This window comes from Meleagris gallopavo, chromosome 1, assembly GCF_000146605.3.
Source record: "Meleagris gallopavo isolate NT-WF06-2002-E0010 breed Aviagen turkey brand Nicholas breeding stock chromosome 1, Turkey_5.1, whole genome shotgun sequence".
Lineage (NCBI taxonomy): Eukaryota > Metazoa > Chordata > Aves > Galliformes > Phasianidae > Meleagris > Meleagris gallopavo.
In genome coordinates this window covers 125,370,464-125,388,747 of record NC_015011.2, presented here as the reverse complement: position 1 = coordinate 125,388,747, position 18,284 = coordinate 125,370,464, and the positions used below count along the sequence as shown (strand labels likewise).

At 39.4% G+C, this 18,284-nt stretch overlaps 1 protein-coding gene across 1 annotated transcript in view; it reads left to right on the top strand.

Moving 5' to 3' along the window:
• The window catches only part of RP2 (RP2 activator of ARL3 GTPase), a 22,752-nt gene extending 4,752 nt beyond the window's left edge, over positions 1-18,000 (top strand). Inside the window, exons 2-6 of the mRNA XM_010727438.2 lie at positions 5-76; positions 7,668-8,333; positions 10,968-11,082; positions 12,195-12,280; positions 15,381-18,000. Coding sequence (XP_010725740.1) covers positions 5-76; positions 7,668-8,333; positions 10,968-11,082; positions 12,195-12,280; positions 15,381-15,464 — 1,023 coding nt within the window. The 3' untranslated portion in view covers positions 15,465-18,000. The remainder of the gene's footprint in view (positions 1-4; positions 77-7,667; positions 8,334-10,967; positions 11,083-12,194; positions 12,281-15,380) is intronic.
• The last annotated feature ends 284 nt before the right edge of the window (positions 18,001-18,284 follow it).

Genomic DNA, 18,284 nt, shown 5'->3' with positions numbered 1-18,284 from the left:
GCAGCAAGGAGCCAGCCAAGAGCCTGCGGCCGGCGAGGAGAAGGTGCCGCAGTACAGCTGGGACCAGCGAGCCAAGGTACGGGGCGGCGGGGAGGCCGAGCGGAATGTGGTTTCCTGTCAGGCTGTGTGCCGGCAGCCTTGGCCTCGTATTCACCGCGGGGCAGCCCGTCCCGTTAGCGGGAGCGGGGCGGAGTGAGAATGCGCTGTCGATCCGCTGTGAGCTTCGATCGTTGGGCCCCCAGACTTTTTAGGCCGTGTGGTACAAGTGACAAAAAGATGTGTGAACTCGCATTAGTTGTAACTCGTGCTTAGCTCGCTTGTGTTTCTAAACTTGGTGAGGTGCTCCGGGGTTGCTCCTAAGTCTTTCCAGTGGATTAAGAAAAGCTGTGCTGGAGCTGAGCCGAAGGACTGTGCGTGTAACCTGGAGGGATTGGATCCTGGGGATAAAGAAGGCTGATCTGTGCCGGGCTCGTTGCTCTGGCTTGCTGTTTGGTGCTTGTGGAGACTTCTTATGGTGAGAGAGGGCTGTGCTGAGAACCTGTCCTACGGTGAGTAGGGTGAGCGTGTGCCAAAGTACATGACTAAATGAGCATTCGAAACCATATGACCTAATCATAGAGCAAATTCGTCAGCTAAAGGTTAACTCATATGAGCTTTTCTATACACTGTTTTACTTAAATGGCACCAGTGTGCCATTCACAGTGTGAAACTGTATAATAGGTGGAAAACTGGGACGTAGACACACTGGACTGGGAGGACAAGGAACCTCGTTGCTGTGGAGGTGATTGTTAGCATTGGGAAGTAGGCTCGAGGTAACAGATGAGGTTTTACAGTGCAAACAAGCTGTCTCACTGGGGGGAAGTATGTCATGTATTGCGTATATAACTTCCTCTTTGTATGAAATACTCTGAAAAACTGGAAGAATCAGTGAGTTTGGGCTGTTCTACTGAACTGCAGAAGCCATCAGAGTAGCTGCTTAATTTGGTACAGCACAGCTCAAGAACATTTATTTAATGTTCCAGCCCATTTCTCTTGCTCCCTGCAACATTACTTTTCATTGGTCTTTAAGTATATGCTTGGTATGTTAAACCAGGAGAGCAGAGCTGAGATGCTTGCTTTTAGGCAAGGGAATGCTGAGCTCTTTCTGCACTGTATTTGTTGATCGCAGTTTGTGTTAAGTGTTACCATGTGAGCATTCACGTGGTAGGTAGCATTAGCTATTCTGTCAGACACATTATCCAGTTCTCTATTGCTGCTTCATTTTTTGATGCAGCACACATAAGTATACTTATTCATTTCACAATTTGTATTTATATGCAAAGTTTGATTGATGGCAGTTGGAAAACTTGAGGCATGAGGGCTCTTTGATCATCGAATGCATCAAATTTATGTTCTGAAAACATCAACTCAGAAATATGAACTTAAGAGCCATTAGCATTTCCTGTTACTTTTAATATGAACGTGTTAGGTGTGAAGAGTGTTCTAATTTCAGGCTATTACGTGCAGTGATGCTGTTCTGGATGTGTAGTGCAGTTCTGCAAGCAGAGTGCAAATGTCTACAGTTTGTGCAGGATATCATCTGTACATTCTTAGAGATGGATAAATCTTGCTGCTCAGAGGCTCCAGTTGGCTTCCCATTAATTGAAGCTATGCTGACGTACTTACTGTAGGCAGCACAACCTAGGCACTCTTGTGTGCATGATTGTCTGTACAGGGATGTGAAACGAGGTGATTGCGAGCTGACAGCTGTGCTGGCAGAAGCTCTGAACTTGAGCAGTTCTTCCAACAAAGTTGTTTCTTCCACTTCTGAAGCACAGCACAGTGTAGACTGTCTTAATAGTGTTCTTCTGGCAAAAGAAGATTACTGTTGGTATTGTGTAGCTGAAGAGTAGTATGACAAAGACTGTGACCATATAACTCCAGTGTAGTAGCCCTGAAAATGGACCATGATGTAGAAAACTAAATATGAAGTGCTATGAGATGCTGATACATTACTTAAAAGTAAAAAAAGACATGAATTTGAAGGGCATTTTCAGGTTTGTATGAGCCATTATTTAAAAGGAACAGAAGTCCATGTATTTCAGATGGTTAAAAATTAATCAAATTCAGGTTGCATGATAAATCTGCTGGGATCTCTGTAATGTTTGCTGACCTCTGGATTTGGAGAACTGTGTGAAGATTACTTACGGTGCAGAAGAAGAATCAAAGGATGAGCTTATCCTGAAACAAAAAGTGTTCTATTTCTTTCTTCTATGGGATTCCAGATAAATAAGCAGTGCACAGCTTATTACAGAGCGTTATCACTACTTAACATTCTGCAGGCTTGTCATATCCCTTTCTGACCAAATGCAAAAGAGGAACTTGGTGATGCCTGAATCTCCTCAGCCTTTAGCTACGATTTCAGCTACAACATAAGATTGCCCTCCTGTTCTTGTCTCCCTTTTCCTTTCCTACCTTTCTATGTTCTGAGTGACTAAACAGCATTGGCATACAGGACCAGAAAAATAACTACAGCAACGGCAAAACATGGACACGTATAGACAGGAACTGGGGTTTTATATTTTGAGATGGCTGATGCAGCTATGTGCTGTGATCTCCTCCGTGGAGAGGGGAAACACAAGGAACTGAGGTTTGGTTTTTTTGGTTTTTTTTTTTGCTGTTGTTTCTCATCCTCAAGTAAGTAAGATTAGATGAGTTATGATTTCAATGACATTCAAAGCTTAGATGGACTTCCCTACCCAGAAAATTTTCTTTTGTGCCAATTGACTTGCAGATGAAGTGCTGTATTTGGTAGGAAACATATAATGATAATTACTGTCAGGCTCTGGTAGTTGAATTCAAACAGTTTAAAACAAAATCTGACATACATACACAAAAATAAACCCCAAAAAACAGACAAACAAAAAACCAAACCACAACCAAAGAAGAAAACCTCGAAAATAGGTCTTTAACTTGCCACGTGAATCATAGTTTTTTGTTAGTTACTTCACATTTGGTGATTCTGTTGGAATGGTCTGAGCTGATAAGGTCTTCTTGCATTGTCTACATCTCTTTCACATAACATTTTTATATTTTATTTTTGAACAAATAGAAATCACTTTAACCTTTTTGATTTGTCTGTTACTAAACAGTAGGAGGTGGTATCCTGAGATCTAGTGCTCAGATCAGATATTCTGATACATTAGGCTTTTCAGTGCACTAGAAGACTACTGCTGTGTTTCTCAAAATGTAATCTACCAACTGAGAAAGTCAACAGTTAAAAAAATTAATATTAGATAATATTTTCATTTAAAGCTGATGAAAGTTTTCTTTTTTTTCTTTCTTTTCTTTTTTTTCTTTCTCCTATCTGTAGCATCTGGCAGCAGTTTGTTGTTCAGACAAGTCTGCCAGTGTCTCTTCAATGCTATTCTTGGTCCTCTGAAAGAAGGGTGGGATTCTGAAGAATAGAATGAAACATATCTTTTGGCTATTATATTGGTTGCCTTTAAAGTCAAGGTGTACAGGAGATGCTTCGAGATAAAAAACTGTATGACAGTGGTAGAATCTGCAGATATTGTCCCTCTTTCCAGCTTTTGTTACTGCTGGGAACCTGGAAGTCAGGTAGAGGTGAGTAACTTCAACAAAGACTTTCTCCAATGGATGTTGCAATTCAGTGCTGAAGGGCACCAATCCCATTTAAATCTGAATGCGAGGAATTGCCTGCGCCTGGAATACACTTCTTTTGCTTCCTATCTGTTAATTCCCTTATTGACAAAAATAGCACATAAATCCTCTTAAGTCTGTGTGCCTGCCCTATAACTACAGCTTTTAATGTCACTGTGTCAGCAGCCAATTTTTACCTACTCTTAATTGTATATGAATTTATAGCAGAACTATCATTTGTTATAATTTAGAAAGGTAGGAAGTGATTTTTGAGAGCAATATTTAAGAGAAGATCTTTGTGTCAGTGGGTTAGACAGACTTCAAAGTCATTGTTTTGCAGGCTATGTAGAAGTAACTAGGGGAGAGCCACAATCCATTAAAAACTGCACTGCCTCCTTGTTAGTAGTGGGCAATCATTGCTGACTAAGACTCCTTTCCTGATCGACCAGGCTTCTTAGAAAAGTCTTCTTAGAACATGAACTCACACCAGAAAGAAGCTGTTGGGGACCTTGGTGATTTCAGGTACAGCTAGCACTGAAAACTGAGTATCTGGTATTTCTCAGTCTTCCAAGTGGGAGCTGCCAGGGCTGAAAAGAGATAACTTCATCTGCCTTCCTGGCCTCTGGTCTTCTTGCAGAACAGTTGTTCACAGTAAGAAAAGCTGCATACTACAGAGTTACTTGCTGCTGCAGAACTTACTAGAGTTCAGAGCATTCATGGCAAACTTTTGCTTGCCATCACTTCTTTCTCCGTGCTTTATAATCACTGCTTTATATGTTCATAGAATCAGAGAATCACAAGGTTGGAAATGACCTACAAGATCATCTAGTCCAACCGTCTTCTCATTACCACTGCTATCACAAGCTACTAAAGCATATCTTGTAGCTCCTCATCCAGACATGTTCTCCAGTCCTTTGTAATAAACTTATCAGCATTGTTGTTTCCAGTGTCTACTGATGAGACTTCTGGTTTTCTGTTAAGGAGAAAAGCTATTGTGTAAGCAGGGATTTTTTGTTTGTTTGTTTTTTGGTCACCATATCTAGTTATTTTAGGTTACTTTACAGAATTATTCCTGAACCTACGCATAGCATTTTGATTAGAGGTTTTCAATTCTTAAGCTGTGCTTATATCTATTAGTGCAGAACTCTCTACTCTAAAACTCTCTAAATTCAGCTAAAAGCATTAAAACTTACACCTCTAAATACTGTGGTTGTTTGGAATTATACCAATCTGGGGAAAAGGGCTTTCAAAACTATATACAGATTCTTCAATTCTTTGAAGCTTTATACACATGCGAAGGATAAGTAGGTGAATTATCAAACTGTTGATTTTTCTATTGCTAGCTTGTCACATGCATAAAATTCTACAACAGAGCTGTACCAGATAAGTAGATAGAGAATGTATGTATCTCTGTTCTCACTGTGTGAGTCTTCAAATGTTATCTTCTGTTGCTTTTGTTTTTCCTAGCCTGCTTTTTAGCTACAGAGGTGGAACTTAAGCAATTAGTGCAGTCTGCCTCGGGGGAAGGAAGGTGGGTTAGTGGAGTATTAATCTCATGGTGATACCCGTAGACTTGAAGACTGTTAAGCATGAAGCTCAGTGATACGCAGTCAACATCTGTTTATATGCTTACTTAAAATTATAATCCTGCCCTGATGTTTTTCTGAGGCGTTTCTTTTACCCAAGGGAATTGAAATACTCAGGTGTGCTACAGCCTCTTGGGTTGCTGACTGTTCTCAAGGGCAGTAACCCAGTGTGGCAGGGGGAGTGCTGAGGTCTATTTCATTCAGTCCCTCAGGTTCTGATGGTTGTGTTAGTCAATAAATATTTCTGCTCTTTGAAAAGAAAACTGCCAGGTGGAATTAAAAGAAATCATCCAACTCCCTACAGTGGTGAACGAGCTTAGAGGTAAGAATTGCATCAGCACACAACTCTTAATTCACGTCAGGGAAACAAAATCGAGCTCTTGAATCTGGAAATCAGCTGATTTTGTTGCTCAATCTAAATTAATACAGAACATCATTGAACTCAATGCTACTCTTTCTCAAGTGCTCTCATCTGAGATTCTGTAACCTGAGGATTATCTGACAAACCAGTGTTATTCACTTAGGCCTAATTAAAGTAGTAAAGGAAAGTTGTTTCACAGGTCTTTGTGAGGACTTAACGTTGGACAAACTAATACAGTCTCTGAGGCTTTTAGAAGAGGCTTGTTTAGAAGGACGCAGTAGGTGTGATGTGTCTAAAGAAGTTGCCAGTTCTGGGAGCTTTGAACTTCTCCTTCCTAAGGGAAGTAACCGTTCCTCTGTTTCAGTTACAAGGCACTACCACTCTCTTCCAAGGCTATGAATAAATATTTATGTTAGTACATATTATATACATGCACATCCATCCATGAATGCTCTAGGAGATGCTTGGGAAGAATGTGTCCAAAAGCAGTTCTGATACTTCAGTTCTCTCAGTGCCTTGGGAATGCTTAGTGGATCAGATAAGTAACATTACACAAGGCTTGTGAAAGATCTTAGGGAGTTTGAATCTTAATCATACAGTGTGGCTCAGTCTCTGTGCTGTGATGCCTTTAATTCGAGCCTTCCAGTTCTGTTTGTAACTCTTCCACCTACCTACCCAGGTTTGTGCTAGCAATACTGAATGTGGCTGAAAAGAGCTTATAGGGAGTTCATATCCATGGAGAGGGTTCATCAGCTGCAAACTTACTTTTGTGTCAGGAAGTCGGTTATGATGTATGTAAGAGCACACTTTATTAGTTAGTAGACATATACAGCTTTCAGGAGCTATTTCAGGCAAAACCTATCTAGACTGAGCTGCTTTAGTGCATGTCCATGACACATGCACTTTCTTGCTTGTGGTTTTAGAAACCAGAGACGTTTTTCTGGTCTCTACTCTTCTGTGAATGTTCAGAATACTGGGGAGGAGGAATTTCTTGCCAGTTGAGCTGTCCAGGGCCTGTTGTACTGCTTTATCATTGCCTGCAACACACTAAGCCTTAAGGCCTTTGGACTGAAAGGGCAGTTCTGGGAAGTGATCTGGTGTTAGAATAGTTCAGGTACTTGTATGCTTCTGAGTGCTATTTTAATAAGCTTTCACAAGAGGGCAGAGTAGAATTTGCTCTGGGAAAGCACAGTTGCCTTGACTGTCATGTTAGGAGGAGGAACGCAGCTCAGATTTCCTTCGGTGTTCTGACTGCAGCTGCTGTATTATTCATATTCATGCTGCCCAGCTGCATCAGGTGCCATCCTTGTCACTGCATGGCTCCTCGGTCACTGCTCTGAGCACGGGGTGCTGGGGAGGGCCACAGTTTCTCTTGCAGGCAGAAGAATGCTGGAGAGTGGAGGAGGAGAGGTCAGTAAACATGACCTGTGTGCCGGCACTGCCAATCTTTGCTTGTTGCTTATAGCTAACACATAGCTGCTGTTGTTAGCACAAGCTGGAGTTGTTAGCACAAGGTAATGCTGTGGCATGGATAAGCAAGCTCTTTGTTGTTTGCAAACATAATAATGGAGATGCTGCTTGAAAGCAGCAATGTTTTCTTGCAATGTGTTGAGGCGTGGTAACATAAGACCAAGACGACTACTTGAAAAGGAAGTACTGTGTCTTTCCAGCTTTATGAATCTTTAATGCTGTTGGCCAATTCATTTATTACTGTTATTACCATAATCCTCAGGACCATCTTTCCTGTAGAAACAGTTTAGAACCCCTCCCTTTCCTTTCTAAAGAACAAACTGAGTTGTGGTGAGGTTTGTTTGTTTGTTGTTGTCTGGTTTTTTTTTCCTGGAGTATCTAGAAGCTTAGTTTCGGCTCTCTGTTGTACCTCAATACTATGTGTTCCAGTAGCCTAGTTAAAAAGGATCTTTCATCACTCTGATATCTGTTCTTTGAAGTTTTCTGGCAAGTTGTCCTTTACAGATTTGTAATATCTCAGATAATCCAAATCAATTAACATTTGGCATTATAACATTATCTGTACGTGAAGACTTTCATGTGTGTTTTTTTTTTCCTTTCTCCTTCAGGTTGATCCAAAAGATTACACCTTTTCTGGACTGAAAGATGAAACTGTGGGTCGACTCCCTGGAAAAGTAGCAGGACAACAATTTGTCATTCAGGACTGTGAGAACTGTAGTATCTACATATTTGACCATTCTGCTACAATCACTGTCGATGACTGTGTAAACTGCCAAATCTTTTTAGGACCAATAAAAGGCAGTGTGTTTTTCCGTGATTGCAAAGATTGCAAATGCATAGTAGCCTGCCAACAATTTCGTACTCGGGACTGCAGAAAGCTGGAGGTATTCTTGTGCTGTGCCACCCAACCCATTATCGAGTCCTCCACAGGTATGAAATTTGGTTGTTTCCAGTACTATTATCCTGAGCTTGCTTTACAATTTAAAGATGCTGGACTGAGTATCTTCAATAACACATGGAGCAACATCCATGACTTTACTCCTGTGTCAGGAGAAAATAACTGGGGCCTTTTGCCTGAGAACGCTGTGGTTCAAGATTATGTTCCTCTGCCCACTTCTGAAGAGCTGAAAGCTGTCAGAATTTCTACAGATGCTATGAAGAGCATAATACCGATAACTCGAGGGCAGAGACAGAAGAGCAGTGATGAATCGTGTTTGGCTGTGTTTTTTGCTGGTGACTACACAACTGCGAATGCCAGAAAGCTAATTGATGAGGTAAGTGACCTTTTTCTCTGTTCAACTTTATGAATTTCTAGTTGAACTTTCTCTGGGGAGCCTTGGTGCTTATTGAAGAGAGAATGCTGAGGTTCTGCCTGCCTGCTAACCATATTAATCAACTGCATGTTAAAACCTTGAAGCAAGATAAGAGAATGGAGCTCATCCTGATCAAACAGTTATCACAGAATGGCCTGGGTTGAAAAGGACCACAATGATCATCCAGTTTCACCCCCCCTGCTATGTGCAGGGTCACCGACCACCAGACCAGGCTGCCCAGAGCCACATCCAGCCTGGCCTCGAATGCCTCCAGGGATGTGGCATCCACAGCCTCCTTGGGCAACCTGTTCCAGTGTGTCACCACCCTCTGGCTGAGTTATGTTACAACTAATGTCCTGTAATTGGCACATCTGTTCTTTAATAATTCCAGTGTATTTTTCCAGTACAGCACACCAAACCTACACTGAGGAAAATGTGTAGTTCATTAATGAAATTGGCCAAGTATAGAATAAGTGGTTGTCAATGCTTGTGAAAGGGAGATAGCCAATAAACTTGTTAAATTATTGCCCCCAAAGTCTATCAAGGCTATTTGCCCTGAAAGCTTTGCCAGCACTAACAGAGACTTTTTAAAATAACGTGCTAACTGTTGTCTATCCCCTGCCCTTGCCATCCAGTGTTGGAATTTTTTTCTGGAAAATTCAGTGAGTGTCTGTTACAACTGGTCAGCTGTCTTTGATTATTTAAATAGCTGGTGCTGTCTTTTTTTTTTTTTCTGTAAGGCAGGAGCTCCTATGCTTGGCTGAGTTTGGTCTTCACTGGGCTAAAATCTGGGAGTGGCTGGCTGCTTTTAGCATTCTGGAGTGCCAGGGATGACAGAGCAGAGCCAATAAGTGAATTACAGCTTACAGCTTGAGAGAGGTATCTGCAAAAGTTGCTGATCCTAGTGTTGTATGAGCAACCAAACAAACTGTGGAGTTCCTTTCTTTCAATCTTTTACTACAAGGAGAAAAAAAAAAAAAAGCTTTAGGGTGTTTCCCTAAAGCACCTGCCCCCATCCCTATCAGGAACTGATTTACTAACAGCTACTTCAGTGAACACAGATAAGTAAGGGGTATTTTTTCTGAAGAATGATTAGCTACAGTAAGGAAGGTATTAGATGTGTTCTTCCCTGTTAGTTCCTCTTTAAAAAGAAGAGTTAAGGAGAATCTAAAAGACTACTTAGTGAAATGCTGGGGAAATCTTACTACTCTGTAGATTTAATTTATGTTTTGGATGTATAAATATAGTTGTTTCTTTTGCATGCACGTTGTGGTTTTAACCCAGCAAGTAACTAAGCACCCCACAGTTGTTTGTTCCCTCTGCTAGCCAAGTGGGATGGGGGAGAGAATCAGGGAAAGCAAACTAAGAACAAAGTAGAGCTCGTATGTTGAGATAAAAGCGATTTACTAGGACAGAAAAGGAAGGGGGGGGGGACAAGATGATAGTATTGATATATGTCCTGCAGTTATCACAGATCCTCAAGGTTTTTGTTTTTATTTTTTTTTACTTCAATTCCCTGGCAGTTTGCCAAGTGCTTCTTAGCTCTGCTCTGCAGTCATATACTCACAGGTTTCTTAAGTATTTACTATCATTAAAATCTGTTGAACTGTTTTTGCTTTTGCCCATATTCTTCCATTCACTCCCAGCACCAGCTCAACTGGGTACAATCGTGACAACTCTTGAATTATTTCACGTTTGGGAGCCAAAAATAAATACATGCAAGCATAAAACAAGTGATGCACAAGCAATTCCTCACCACTGACTCACCAATGCCCAGCTAGCCCCAGCTAATTCCCTTCAGTTTTACAGCTCTTTTACATGTTGTCATATGATATGGAATGTCCCTTTGGCCAGTTTAGGTCAGTTGTCCCTGGTTCTCCCCCCTCCCAGCTCCTTGGGCCCCCTTAGTCCCCCTCAGTGGCTGTGGCAGTATGAGAAGCTGAGAAACTGAAACATCCTTGGTTCTGTGCAGCGCTGCTCAGCAACAACTGGAAGCACTGATATGTTATAAACATCATTTTTCTCCTAAAGCCAAATATCTCACCAGATTTCTTCTATGAATAAAATAGCTATGTCTCAATCAAAAACAGGACAATGTACCTTCAGTATCTCTATTGGGTTTGGAGTGTGTTTGTGTGTGTTTGAGAGCTTGTAACTTTTTTTTTTTTCCAAAATGGAAAACTTCAGCAGTGGATAGATAAGCATTTGAGCTAATGCTTGACTGAGCTATTACAGTCTAATGAGAACAAACTGCTTCACTCTGGATGCTGAATGCTTTTAACTCCTGTTAGTTTCAGCTTGTGAGAAAAAAATACTACTCTGTGGAAAAAACTACGTCCCTGGGCCATAACATAAAACCAAAATTCACACCTACCCCTGTAGGTGCACTGGGGCAAAGGATAAAATCTGGATGAATGGAATGGAAATAAACAGAAATGTAGAAAAAGCAAATGGTCTTTGAAAAGAGTAAAAAGGATCTTTTATTCTGTGGTTTAATGTATATGGGAAATGAGTATTCAGTCTACACTGGAATAGACTAAAGTTGAGCTGCATGTCTTAAAAACATTTTAGCTTGAATACTTTATCTGTTAATAGATGACTGGCAAAGGCTTTCAGCTGGTACAGACCAAAGAAGTCTCAATGAAAGCAGAGGATGCTCAGAGAGTTTTCCAAGAGCATGCATCAGAATTCATTCCACTGCTTGAAAGAGGTGAGATTATATACAGTTTTGTTTCTCTTTTTAGTGCAGAAATCTAGCTGGTAGTGGAGTGTTCTGGCGAAGGTAAAAGAGGAGAAGATGGAAGAATGAAGGAGAAAATCATAAAGCCAGTTGAGATGAAGTTTGGAAGCTTCATTTAGACACTGAACCAGTCAAAACTGAAGGCACCCAAAATGAACTAATTCACTTAGGAGCTGTGACATAAACAGATCTGTTTGGGCTGGGCAACAGAGGCTCATCTTTCTGGAATAAAAATCTATTAGCTTAGCACAACTGCAGGTAAAGAACCTAGATATTCAGTGTTTCCGAATGGATATTAAAGCAAATGTATAAAGCAGGCAAGGGTTAAATTCCTGTTTATAAACAGTGTTCTGTCAGAGTACTTGAAAAGCGTTTTTGCTGATTTGACTGTAATCGTTTTATTATCTGTTCCTATAGAAGTAATTTCATCTTGCCATCTGTTGTATGCTGAAGCTCAAAACATGCTCCCAAACTTAGGAGCAACGTGTGATTTTTTTTCACAGTAACGTAAGCGATCCATGATGCTTACTGCAGGAATAGGACAGAAGTTATACTTTTCAGATGAAAAGTAGTTTAAGGGCTATTTTGCACCTATGTGGGAAGAAATAACGCGTTCAGAATGAAAGCAGAGAAAGGGGATCTGAAAATGGTGGGTGAGAACAAGTCTGAAAATCAAACTGTTTGCTATCTTGGTACTGAGGTAAAAATGCCTGAATGACTCAGTCATGCTGCAGATGTCTGTGAAATGGCTCACTATTTGAGCAGTAGAATCTGACTCACTTGCACGATGCCTTCCACTCTTCAGCATTTCTGTGCCATTCCTGTCTTTCAAGAAATAAAGCAGGAAACCTGCTGGAGCCTCTGCAAAAATGAGCGTGGAATTGCAGATATTTTCTGCACAGATAACGTCGTACTTCTAAGCTATGGTTAAACGTTTCTGTTTCTTAATTCTGTATTACGGCTGTGCAGACAAAAATTGAAATGATTCTTGTAAGCTTCACAACTCCCTAAGGGATGAGAACTATAATATTTTAATGCCAGACTTAAAAGTAGTATTGATTCCAGATGAAACGATCTTCTAGGTCCAGTCGTTGCTTTGGAGTTCAATGGAGATGGTGCTGTGGAAGGATGTCGAAACACTGTAAATGATGTTTTTAATGGAACCAAGGTAAGCTGGTGTTTTGCTTTATTAACAGAAAATGTTAAAGGACATCTAAGATAATTCACAGTCAAGCTGTAGTTTTGATGTACTGAATTTTTATGTTCTTGAATGGTATAATCTAAATATCCTAGTCGTGTTTTGTTTTTGTTTGTTTGTTTTGCTCAAAACTCAAGTTTGCTTGCAGGAGGGAATAAAAATTGCCTCTATTAATGAAAGTGCTAAATTCCCATATCTATTTAAAAAAAGGATTTTCACTTAGCGGTAAAAACAAATTTGATTAATTTAACAGAGTAATGCTCTGCTCCAAGACTTATAGATCAGAATATCATAGAGGAGACTTCGGTATCACATCTTTGTCAGGATTTAATAGTATTCCAACTTTTCTCAAGATTTACTTTTGTGTTAGAGGATATTGCAGTGTGCCTTCCTTCAAAGGCATTTGCTTTTTTCTTCTGTCAACTTGTTTTACTGTACCTTCTTTATACCATGTCTCCTTTTTGCTTGCTGTTTGCTTTTTTTTTTTTTTTTGTAATGGCAGTGGATTTGAGAAAGTGTCTGGAAACAATTGGAGCTCTGCAAGGGAGCAGTATTACTGATAATAGGAAAGAGGCAAACCCCTTGCTTTTAAACTGTTCAAAAAAGACTGGAATGTCTTTAGGACTTAGTGTCCATACAGCTCCTTGATGTCTTTCAGTTCATCTCAAAAGGATTGCTCAGGGAATTAGACTGCCCAGATTCTGGAAAACAGCCTTGTAATGTCATCTGCAATGTAGCTAATGATTGAGGGTTTTGTTGTGTTTGCTATTGTGTGAGCAAAGCCTGATGTGTAGCAGGTTTAAATTTTGGTTCTCCGAGTCTGGGAAATACCAGGACTGCAGTCTAGGCAGAACTGTGATGTTGCCGGTTCTTTCTTGGGGCCCAAAAGTCATCTCTGCAAATTGTACTGTAAAAATCAGTTCTTGAACTGGGAGATCACTGTGGCATTTCTGATGTAGCTAGTTTTGTTTTTTTTTTTTCTTTTTTCATACCAAACAAAGCTGATATTGGGTACATAATTAGCTCATTCTTCCAGATCTCATTTCTCTGCTCAAAGGCTGAAATTATATTAATGTATTAGAACAAATAAAAACTTATACTTTCCTCGCCAAAATGACTGGTGTCTGTTGTCATTACACAGTGAGTGCTCTGATCTGGGACGCATCCAGAAACCTCAGAAACTATGCGCTTCATACTTTGAAGTAATCTTTGTTCTTCAGGGTTCCAAACGTAAAATTATTTCCTGCCCCTGGATTTAAATTTTCTCTTTACAGACTGGCTCCGTAGTAAAAACCTACCTCAGTTTGTAAGTAATCGTTGAGCTGAATTGAGAAGCAAAAGTTCAGACTTTCTATCTGTCTTTTATTTAGATACAATTTAACCCTGAAATATCAGATAAATGCTACATTTGTATATGGATCTCCAGCTGCTTGAATATCAGGAGTATACATTTTAAGAAACGTATCTTTCTTAGGTCATAATTTAGAAATAATGTAAAGAGTAGCAGACTTTGGACTTATTACTACCAGCAGGTTCAGGAATGCTCTATAAAATGATTTCACATCAGTGCTGGCTGCCTTTATCGTTTGGACAGCTTGAGAGTTGTTACAGTGCTCAGAAAGAATTATAGGTATTCTTGATCACAAAGCAGTGACAAAAGCTCTTGGGAAGGCATTTATCCTGCAAGGTTTTGCAAGGAAATCAGTCTGGTTTTAAGCAACTAGTTACACTTGCATTTCAAAATTATTATTTTATTAACTTCATCCATTAATACCTTTAATTTAACCAAACTTTTATTTCTGAAATAGATCTAGTATACCTGTTGAGATACTCTAGTATGGGTAGAAAAAATCATCAGCAGTAGCATCAGCTAGTCTTAAATCTTCTACAGAAGTCTTAAAGCTGCTTAGTAGGAACAATGTGTTGCAAAGAGACCTCTGTGCTATACACACATAACAGAACTTCTGATTTGTGTGGTCTTGCTAGATCTGTCTTTTTTTTTTCTTTCTTTCTTTTTCTTTTTTTCCCTTGTGCGTGCCTTTCTTGCACTATCCATTGGCCTCATCGCTTATAAAATCCTCTTCAAAATGTAAATTGCAGTATTCTGGTGGGGAAGGATATTGAAAGAACATACTCAACTATTATGACCGTGGCACAAATTGCTGTTGCACCAGCAAACTGCCAGATAAATAGTAGGTGTTGTCAAGTCCCTTCAAGCAGAAATCTACTGTGCTTACAAGCAGTAGTCTAGGAAGCTACTTGCTTTGTGATGAAATAGACAATTTTGTTCTGAAATCAGAAGTTGATGGATAACAGGATATTCATCTTGAACCATATTAGAGTAAACCAATTCAAGGAACTGTCGTAGTTTATGTTGACATGGTACTCTGAGGTGAAGCAGAAAAGTAGTGCTATGTGAGCGTGGTTATCTGGAGTAGCCCATTTTTACACTTTCAGTGCACTTCAGAATAGCTGTTTGCTGCACAAACACATATGATATGGTAAGAGGGTGGGAACTTCCCCTGGAGGAATAGAAAATAATAATAATTCGAGTGTTTTAATTGAAAGTATCCTTTATTTGCTGAGACTGTTGAACGTGAACAAACTGATGAACTGCTGCAACCCTTCTGTCTGTTACATTGATCTGTTTGAATGGTGCCTGGGACATTTGTAACTAATTTGCTGGAAATTCTTGAAGATGATTGTCCTAGGCCTTGGAATTGCATGTGTTGATCAATTTTGCAAAATGCAAATCTAATGAATTTTAAATAAATAAAACACCTAAAATTATCTGAAGAAGCAGCTAAGATTTTGGGAATAGAGCGCAAGGGAGTTCTTACCAACTTTGTTTCTTTTATGTGCAAGCTTAATGGTAGCTTAAATCTGCTGAGAACAGGTCACAGTAACAAAGGGTGCATTAGGGCTCAGAGGATTCTGTTGTCAACCCATAGTGGAAGCCAAGAGATTTGGGCCTCTATGCAAAAATAGTCATAATTAGCTCCAACCAAGCAAAAACTACTTGAACTTATTTATTAGTGATGAATAACTGTTTCCTTGTTTACTAAAATAGGTTTTTGTGTCGGAGAGCAAGGCATCAGCGTCTCAAGATGTAGACAACTTTTACAACTTTGCTGATATGCGGATGGGAATGTGAAATCTAACACAGAAGTGCTCATGTGTGGTTTGGCTCAGCACTTGAATGTCACTTAGTTTGAATACTGCAATAGTATCAGAGAATTTTTGTCATTTGGATTTATATTTCTCATATATTCCTTTTATAAAGCTCTTGATGGTTTTAATACCTCCTTAATACGTTACCTGAACTGGAGTAAACAACATACCTCCTTGTGTGCATTGTGCTCAAGACTTACACTTCAGCTCCAGAAACCACAGAGATTTTGTACTAACTTGTTTTTACAGTGATTTCTAAACTTTTATTGACGCTTGAATGTTTCTTGTCAGCATTTAATGGAAGACGTGAAAAGTGCAATGCTGATGTACATTTGATACACCAATAATTGTGAAATTTAATTTAGACACTTTCTTAGCAAAGTGTATTCCTGCGACACTCATTGTTCAAAACTTTCCTGTATGTGTATTTGTCTTCATTGCAGGTCAGGGAGGAAATTGTATTTGATGAGTTATTCTGAAAGCTTAGTCTGAAATGGACTTTTCTTGCAGCATTCTTTCAGAAACAGAGCATGACTTAAAAAAAATGTGCATCTGCTTTATTCTGCTTTGGCATCTTTTTTGAATAAATTTCTTTGCAGGGGCATTTATGCAGGGTTGTCATACGAGCAGTCTGGTGAGTGAGCACTTGCAAGGCTCTTTGCTCCGAGGTGAACTCTGATCATGGGTACTCAGCTGAAAATGCTCTAAAGTCTAAAGAGCTCTAAGGTCCGTTCAGGTTCTCTGGAGATGCATCTACCTCTGGTATTCCCATGCCACATATGGGATATACTTGAGATTCCCTTGAGCTCTGGGAGTAATGACACTGGCACATTGCTAGTTGCTATAAGGGACATGCAGCAACCAGGAATCAGAGAAAGGGCTCTGATGGCATTAAGAAAGCTCTTCGTTGTTAAGACTCGAGAGCAGGGGGCTACTCTCAAAAGTAATCCTGAAAATTGGCTGTAGAATATTATTCTTTGCTGTAGGGCTTACAGATTGATTCAGAAAACGAACTGAAGAAGTGCTACTGTCATTTTGGGATTTATTTGAATAGCTATCAATAAGGATGCTTATTTCTATATAGTGCTTATTAGGATGCATATCTTTACTGATATTAAGTATATGATTACTTAATTTCTTTTAGCATGTTAGTTCCCCACTGATTTTTCCACAGGAACTTAACGCTTATGTCTGGGTTTACAAGCCCTCTGTGATTCTTGAACAGGCTGAGCATGCAAGTGCACAAAACAGAATTTATTAATTAAAATTGTGGTTTGCCAGTATATGCTGCCTTTATAATCAATTGAACACACTTTGGCTGTGTTGAGATGTTAAAGCAATAATGTCCTCATTAGCTCTGTCCCTCTGAAAGTAAAATCTGGAAACCTTTTTTTCAGCTAAGGTGCACAGTTCATCCATTTCAGAGCTTTAGAGTTCCACAAGTGGGAGGCTGAATACACACCTCTTCCTAGCTGTTTTTAGAGTTAGCACATGAATTTCAGGTTCTTTGATAATTCTGTCATGCCCAAGAGACGTTCTGAGCTGTCGTTTTGTTGCTACTATGCAAATACATGCCCTTAGTTTAAACTAGATATTGAGAATATGTCCTTAGGACCTCTCATTAAAGTTATGCATAGATTAAATAAGGAAGGATATCTCCTGAAGTCACGAAACCATTAGCATACTGAAGGTCAGAAAAATGTCACTTGTAAAATGTTATTATTCGATAGAGTGAAATAAAATGAAACTGCCACCTAAATCTGACTGGTAGAAGAAATTGCCACTTATTTGCTCTTAGCAAGGTAGGATTTTTTTGTATGATGTGTGAGGTGAGGCTATGGAAAGTAGCTACAAATCTTAGGTCTGTGCACAAAGCACAACTCATCAATGAATACTGCTGGAATTATTTTGGGTCCATACTGCAAGTGCATTTTTCTGATATGAATAAAGCTGTGTAATGTGCTTCAAAACAGTCATTATGTGACTTTTCTGAGCACTGCCTGTATTGGACCATCTTGATCTCTAAACTTTTACACGGAATGTTTCTAATCTTATGTGCTGACACATGATTATGTGTATGTTACAGGTTATTTTTTGTATTTTCAACCTGATCAGGAAGCAAAGTGCTGAATTGCTTTTTGTGACTATTTTTGATGAAGGAGAAGATGAGTGATTGAAAATCTTCTCTTGAAACATTGAAAACCGTTTTTTACATGCTGGAAATGAGCAGGGTGTTGCTTCTTTTGCATTGTTTGCATGTTAAGCAACATGAAAGGATTTTTAATTTTTAAAAACCTAAATAATGAAGGAGTTTCTTAATCCAATTATTTATCTTTGACTTCAATTTCTTACTAATGGGTGTTGAGACATTTCTAGCCTTACTAAGAGTATATCAGATATTGCATGCATTACTGAATGGTACGTGCTTCATGTAGACTTTTGTATGTTTTTTGTATAGCTTTTTGTGTAACTTGCATTGCACTGTGAATGTATTTCATAATAAACATTCCAAATGTAAACTCTGGGTTCTGGAAGACTTTCTTAAATTGCAAATAATTGCAAATTATAATCAAATATTAAAACAGAATTCAATGCTTAAGCACAGAGTGTGAATTGCCAGATATTTGGAGCTAATTGAAAATAGGCATTACCTCTACAGTCATCCATCCACTGAAAAAGATGCATTTTTGACAGCAGTGCAGTCATCCATCCTCCAAAAAGGTAAATTTTTGACAGCAGGGATTTTTCCCCAGAGTCACTGTGGATATGATTAACTTTACTTCTTGCATAATGAGATGTGCCA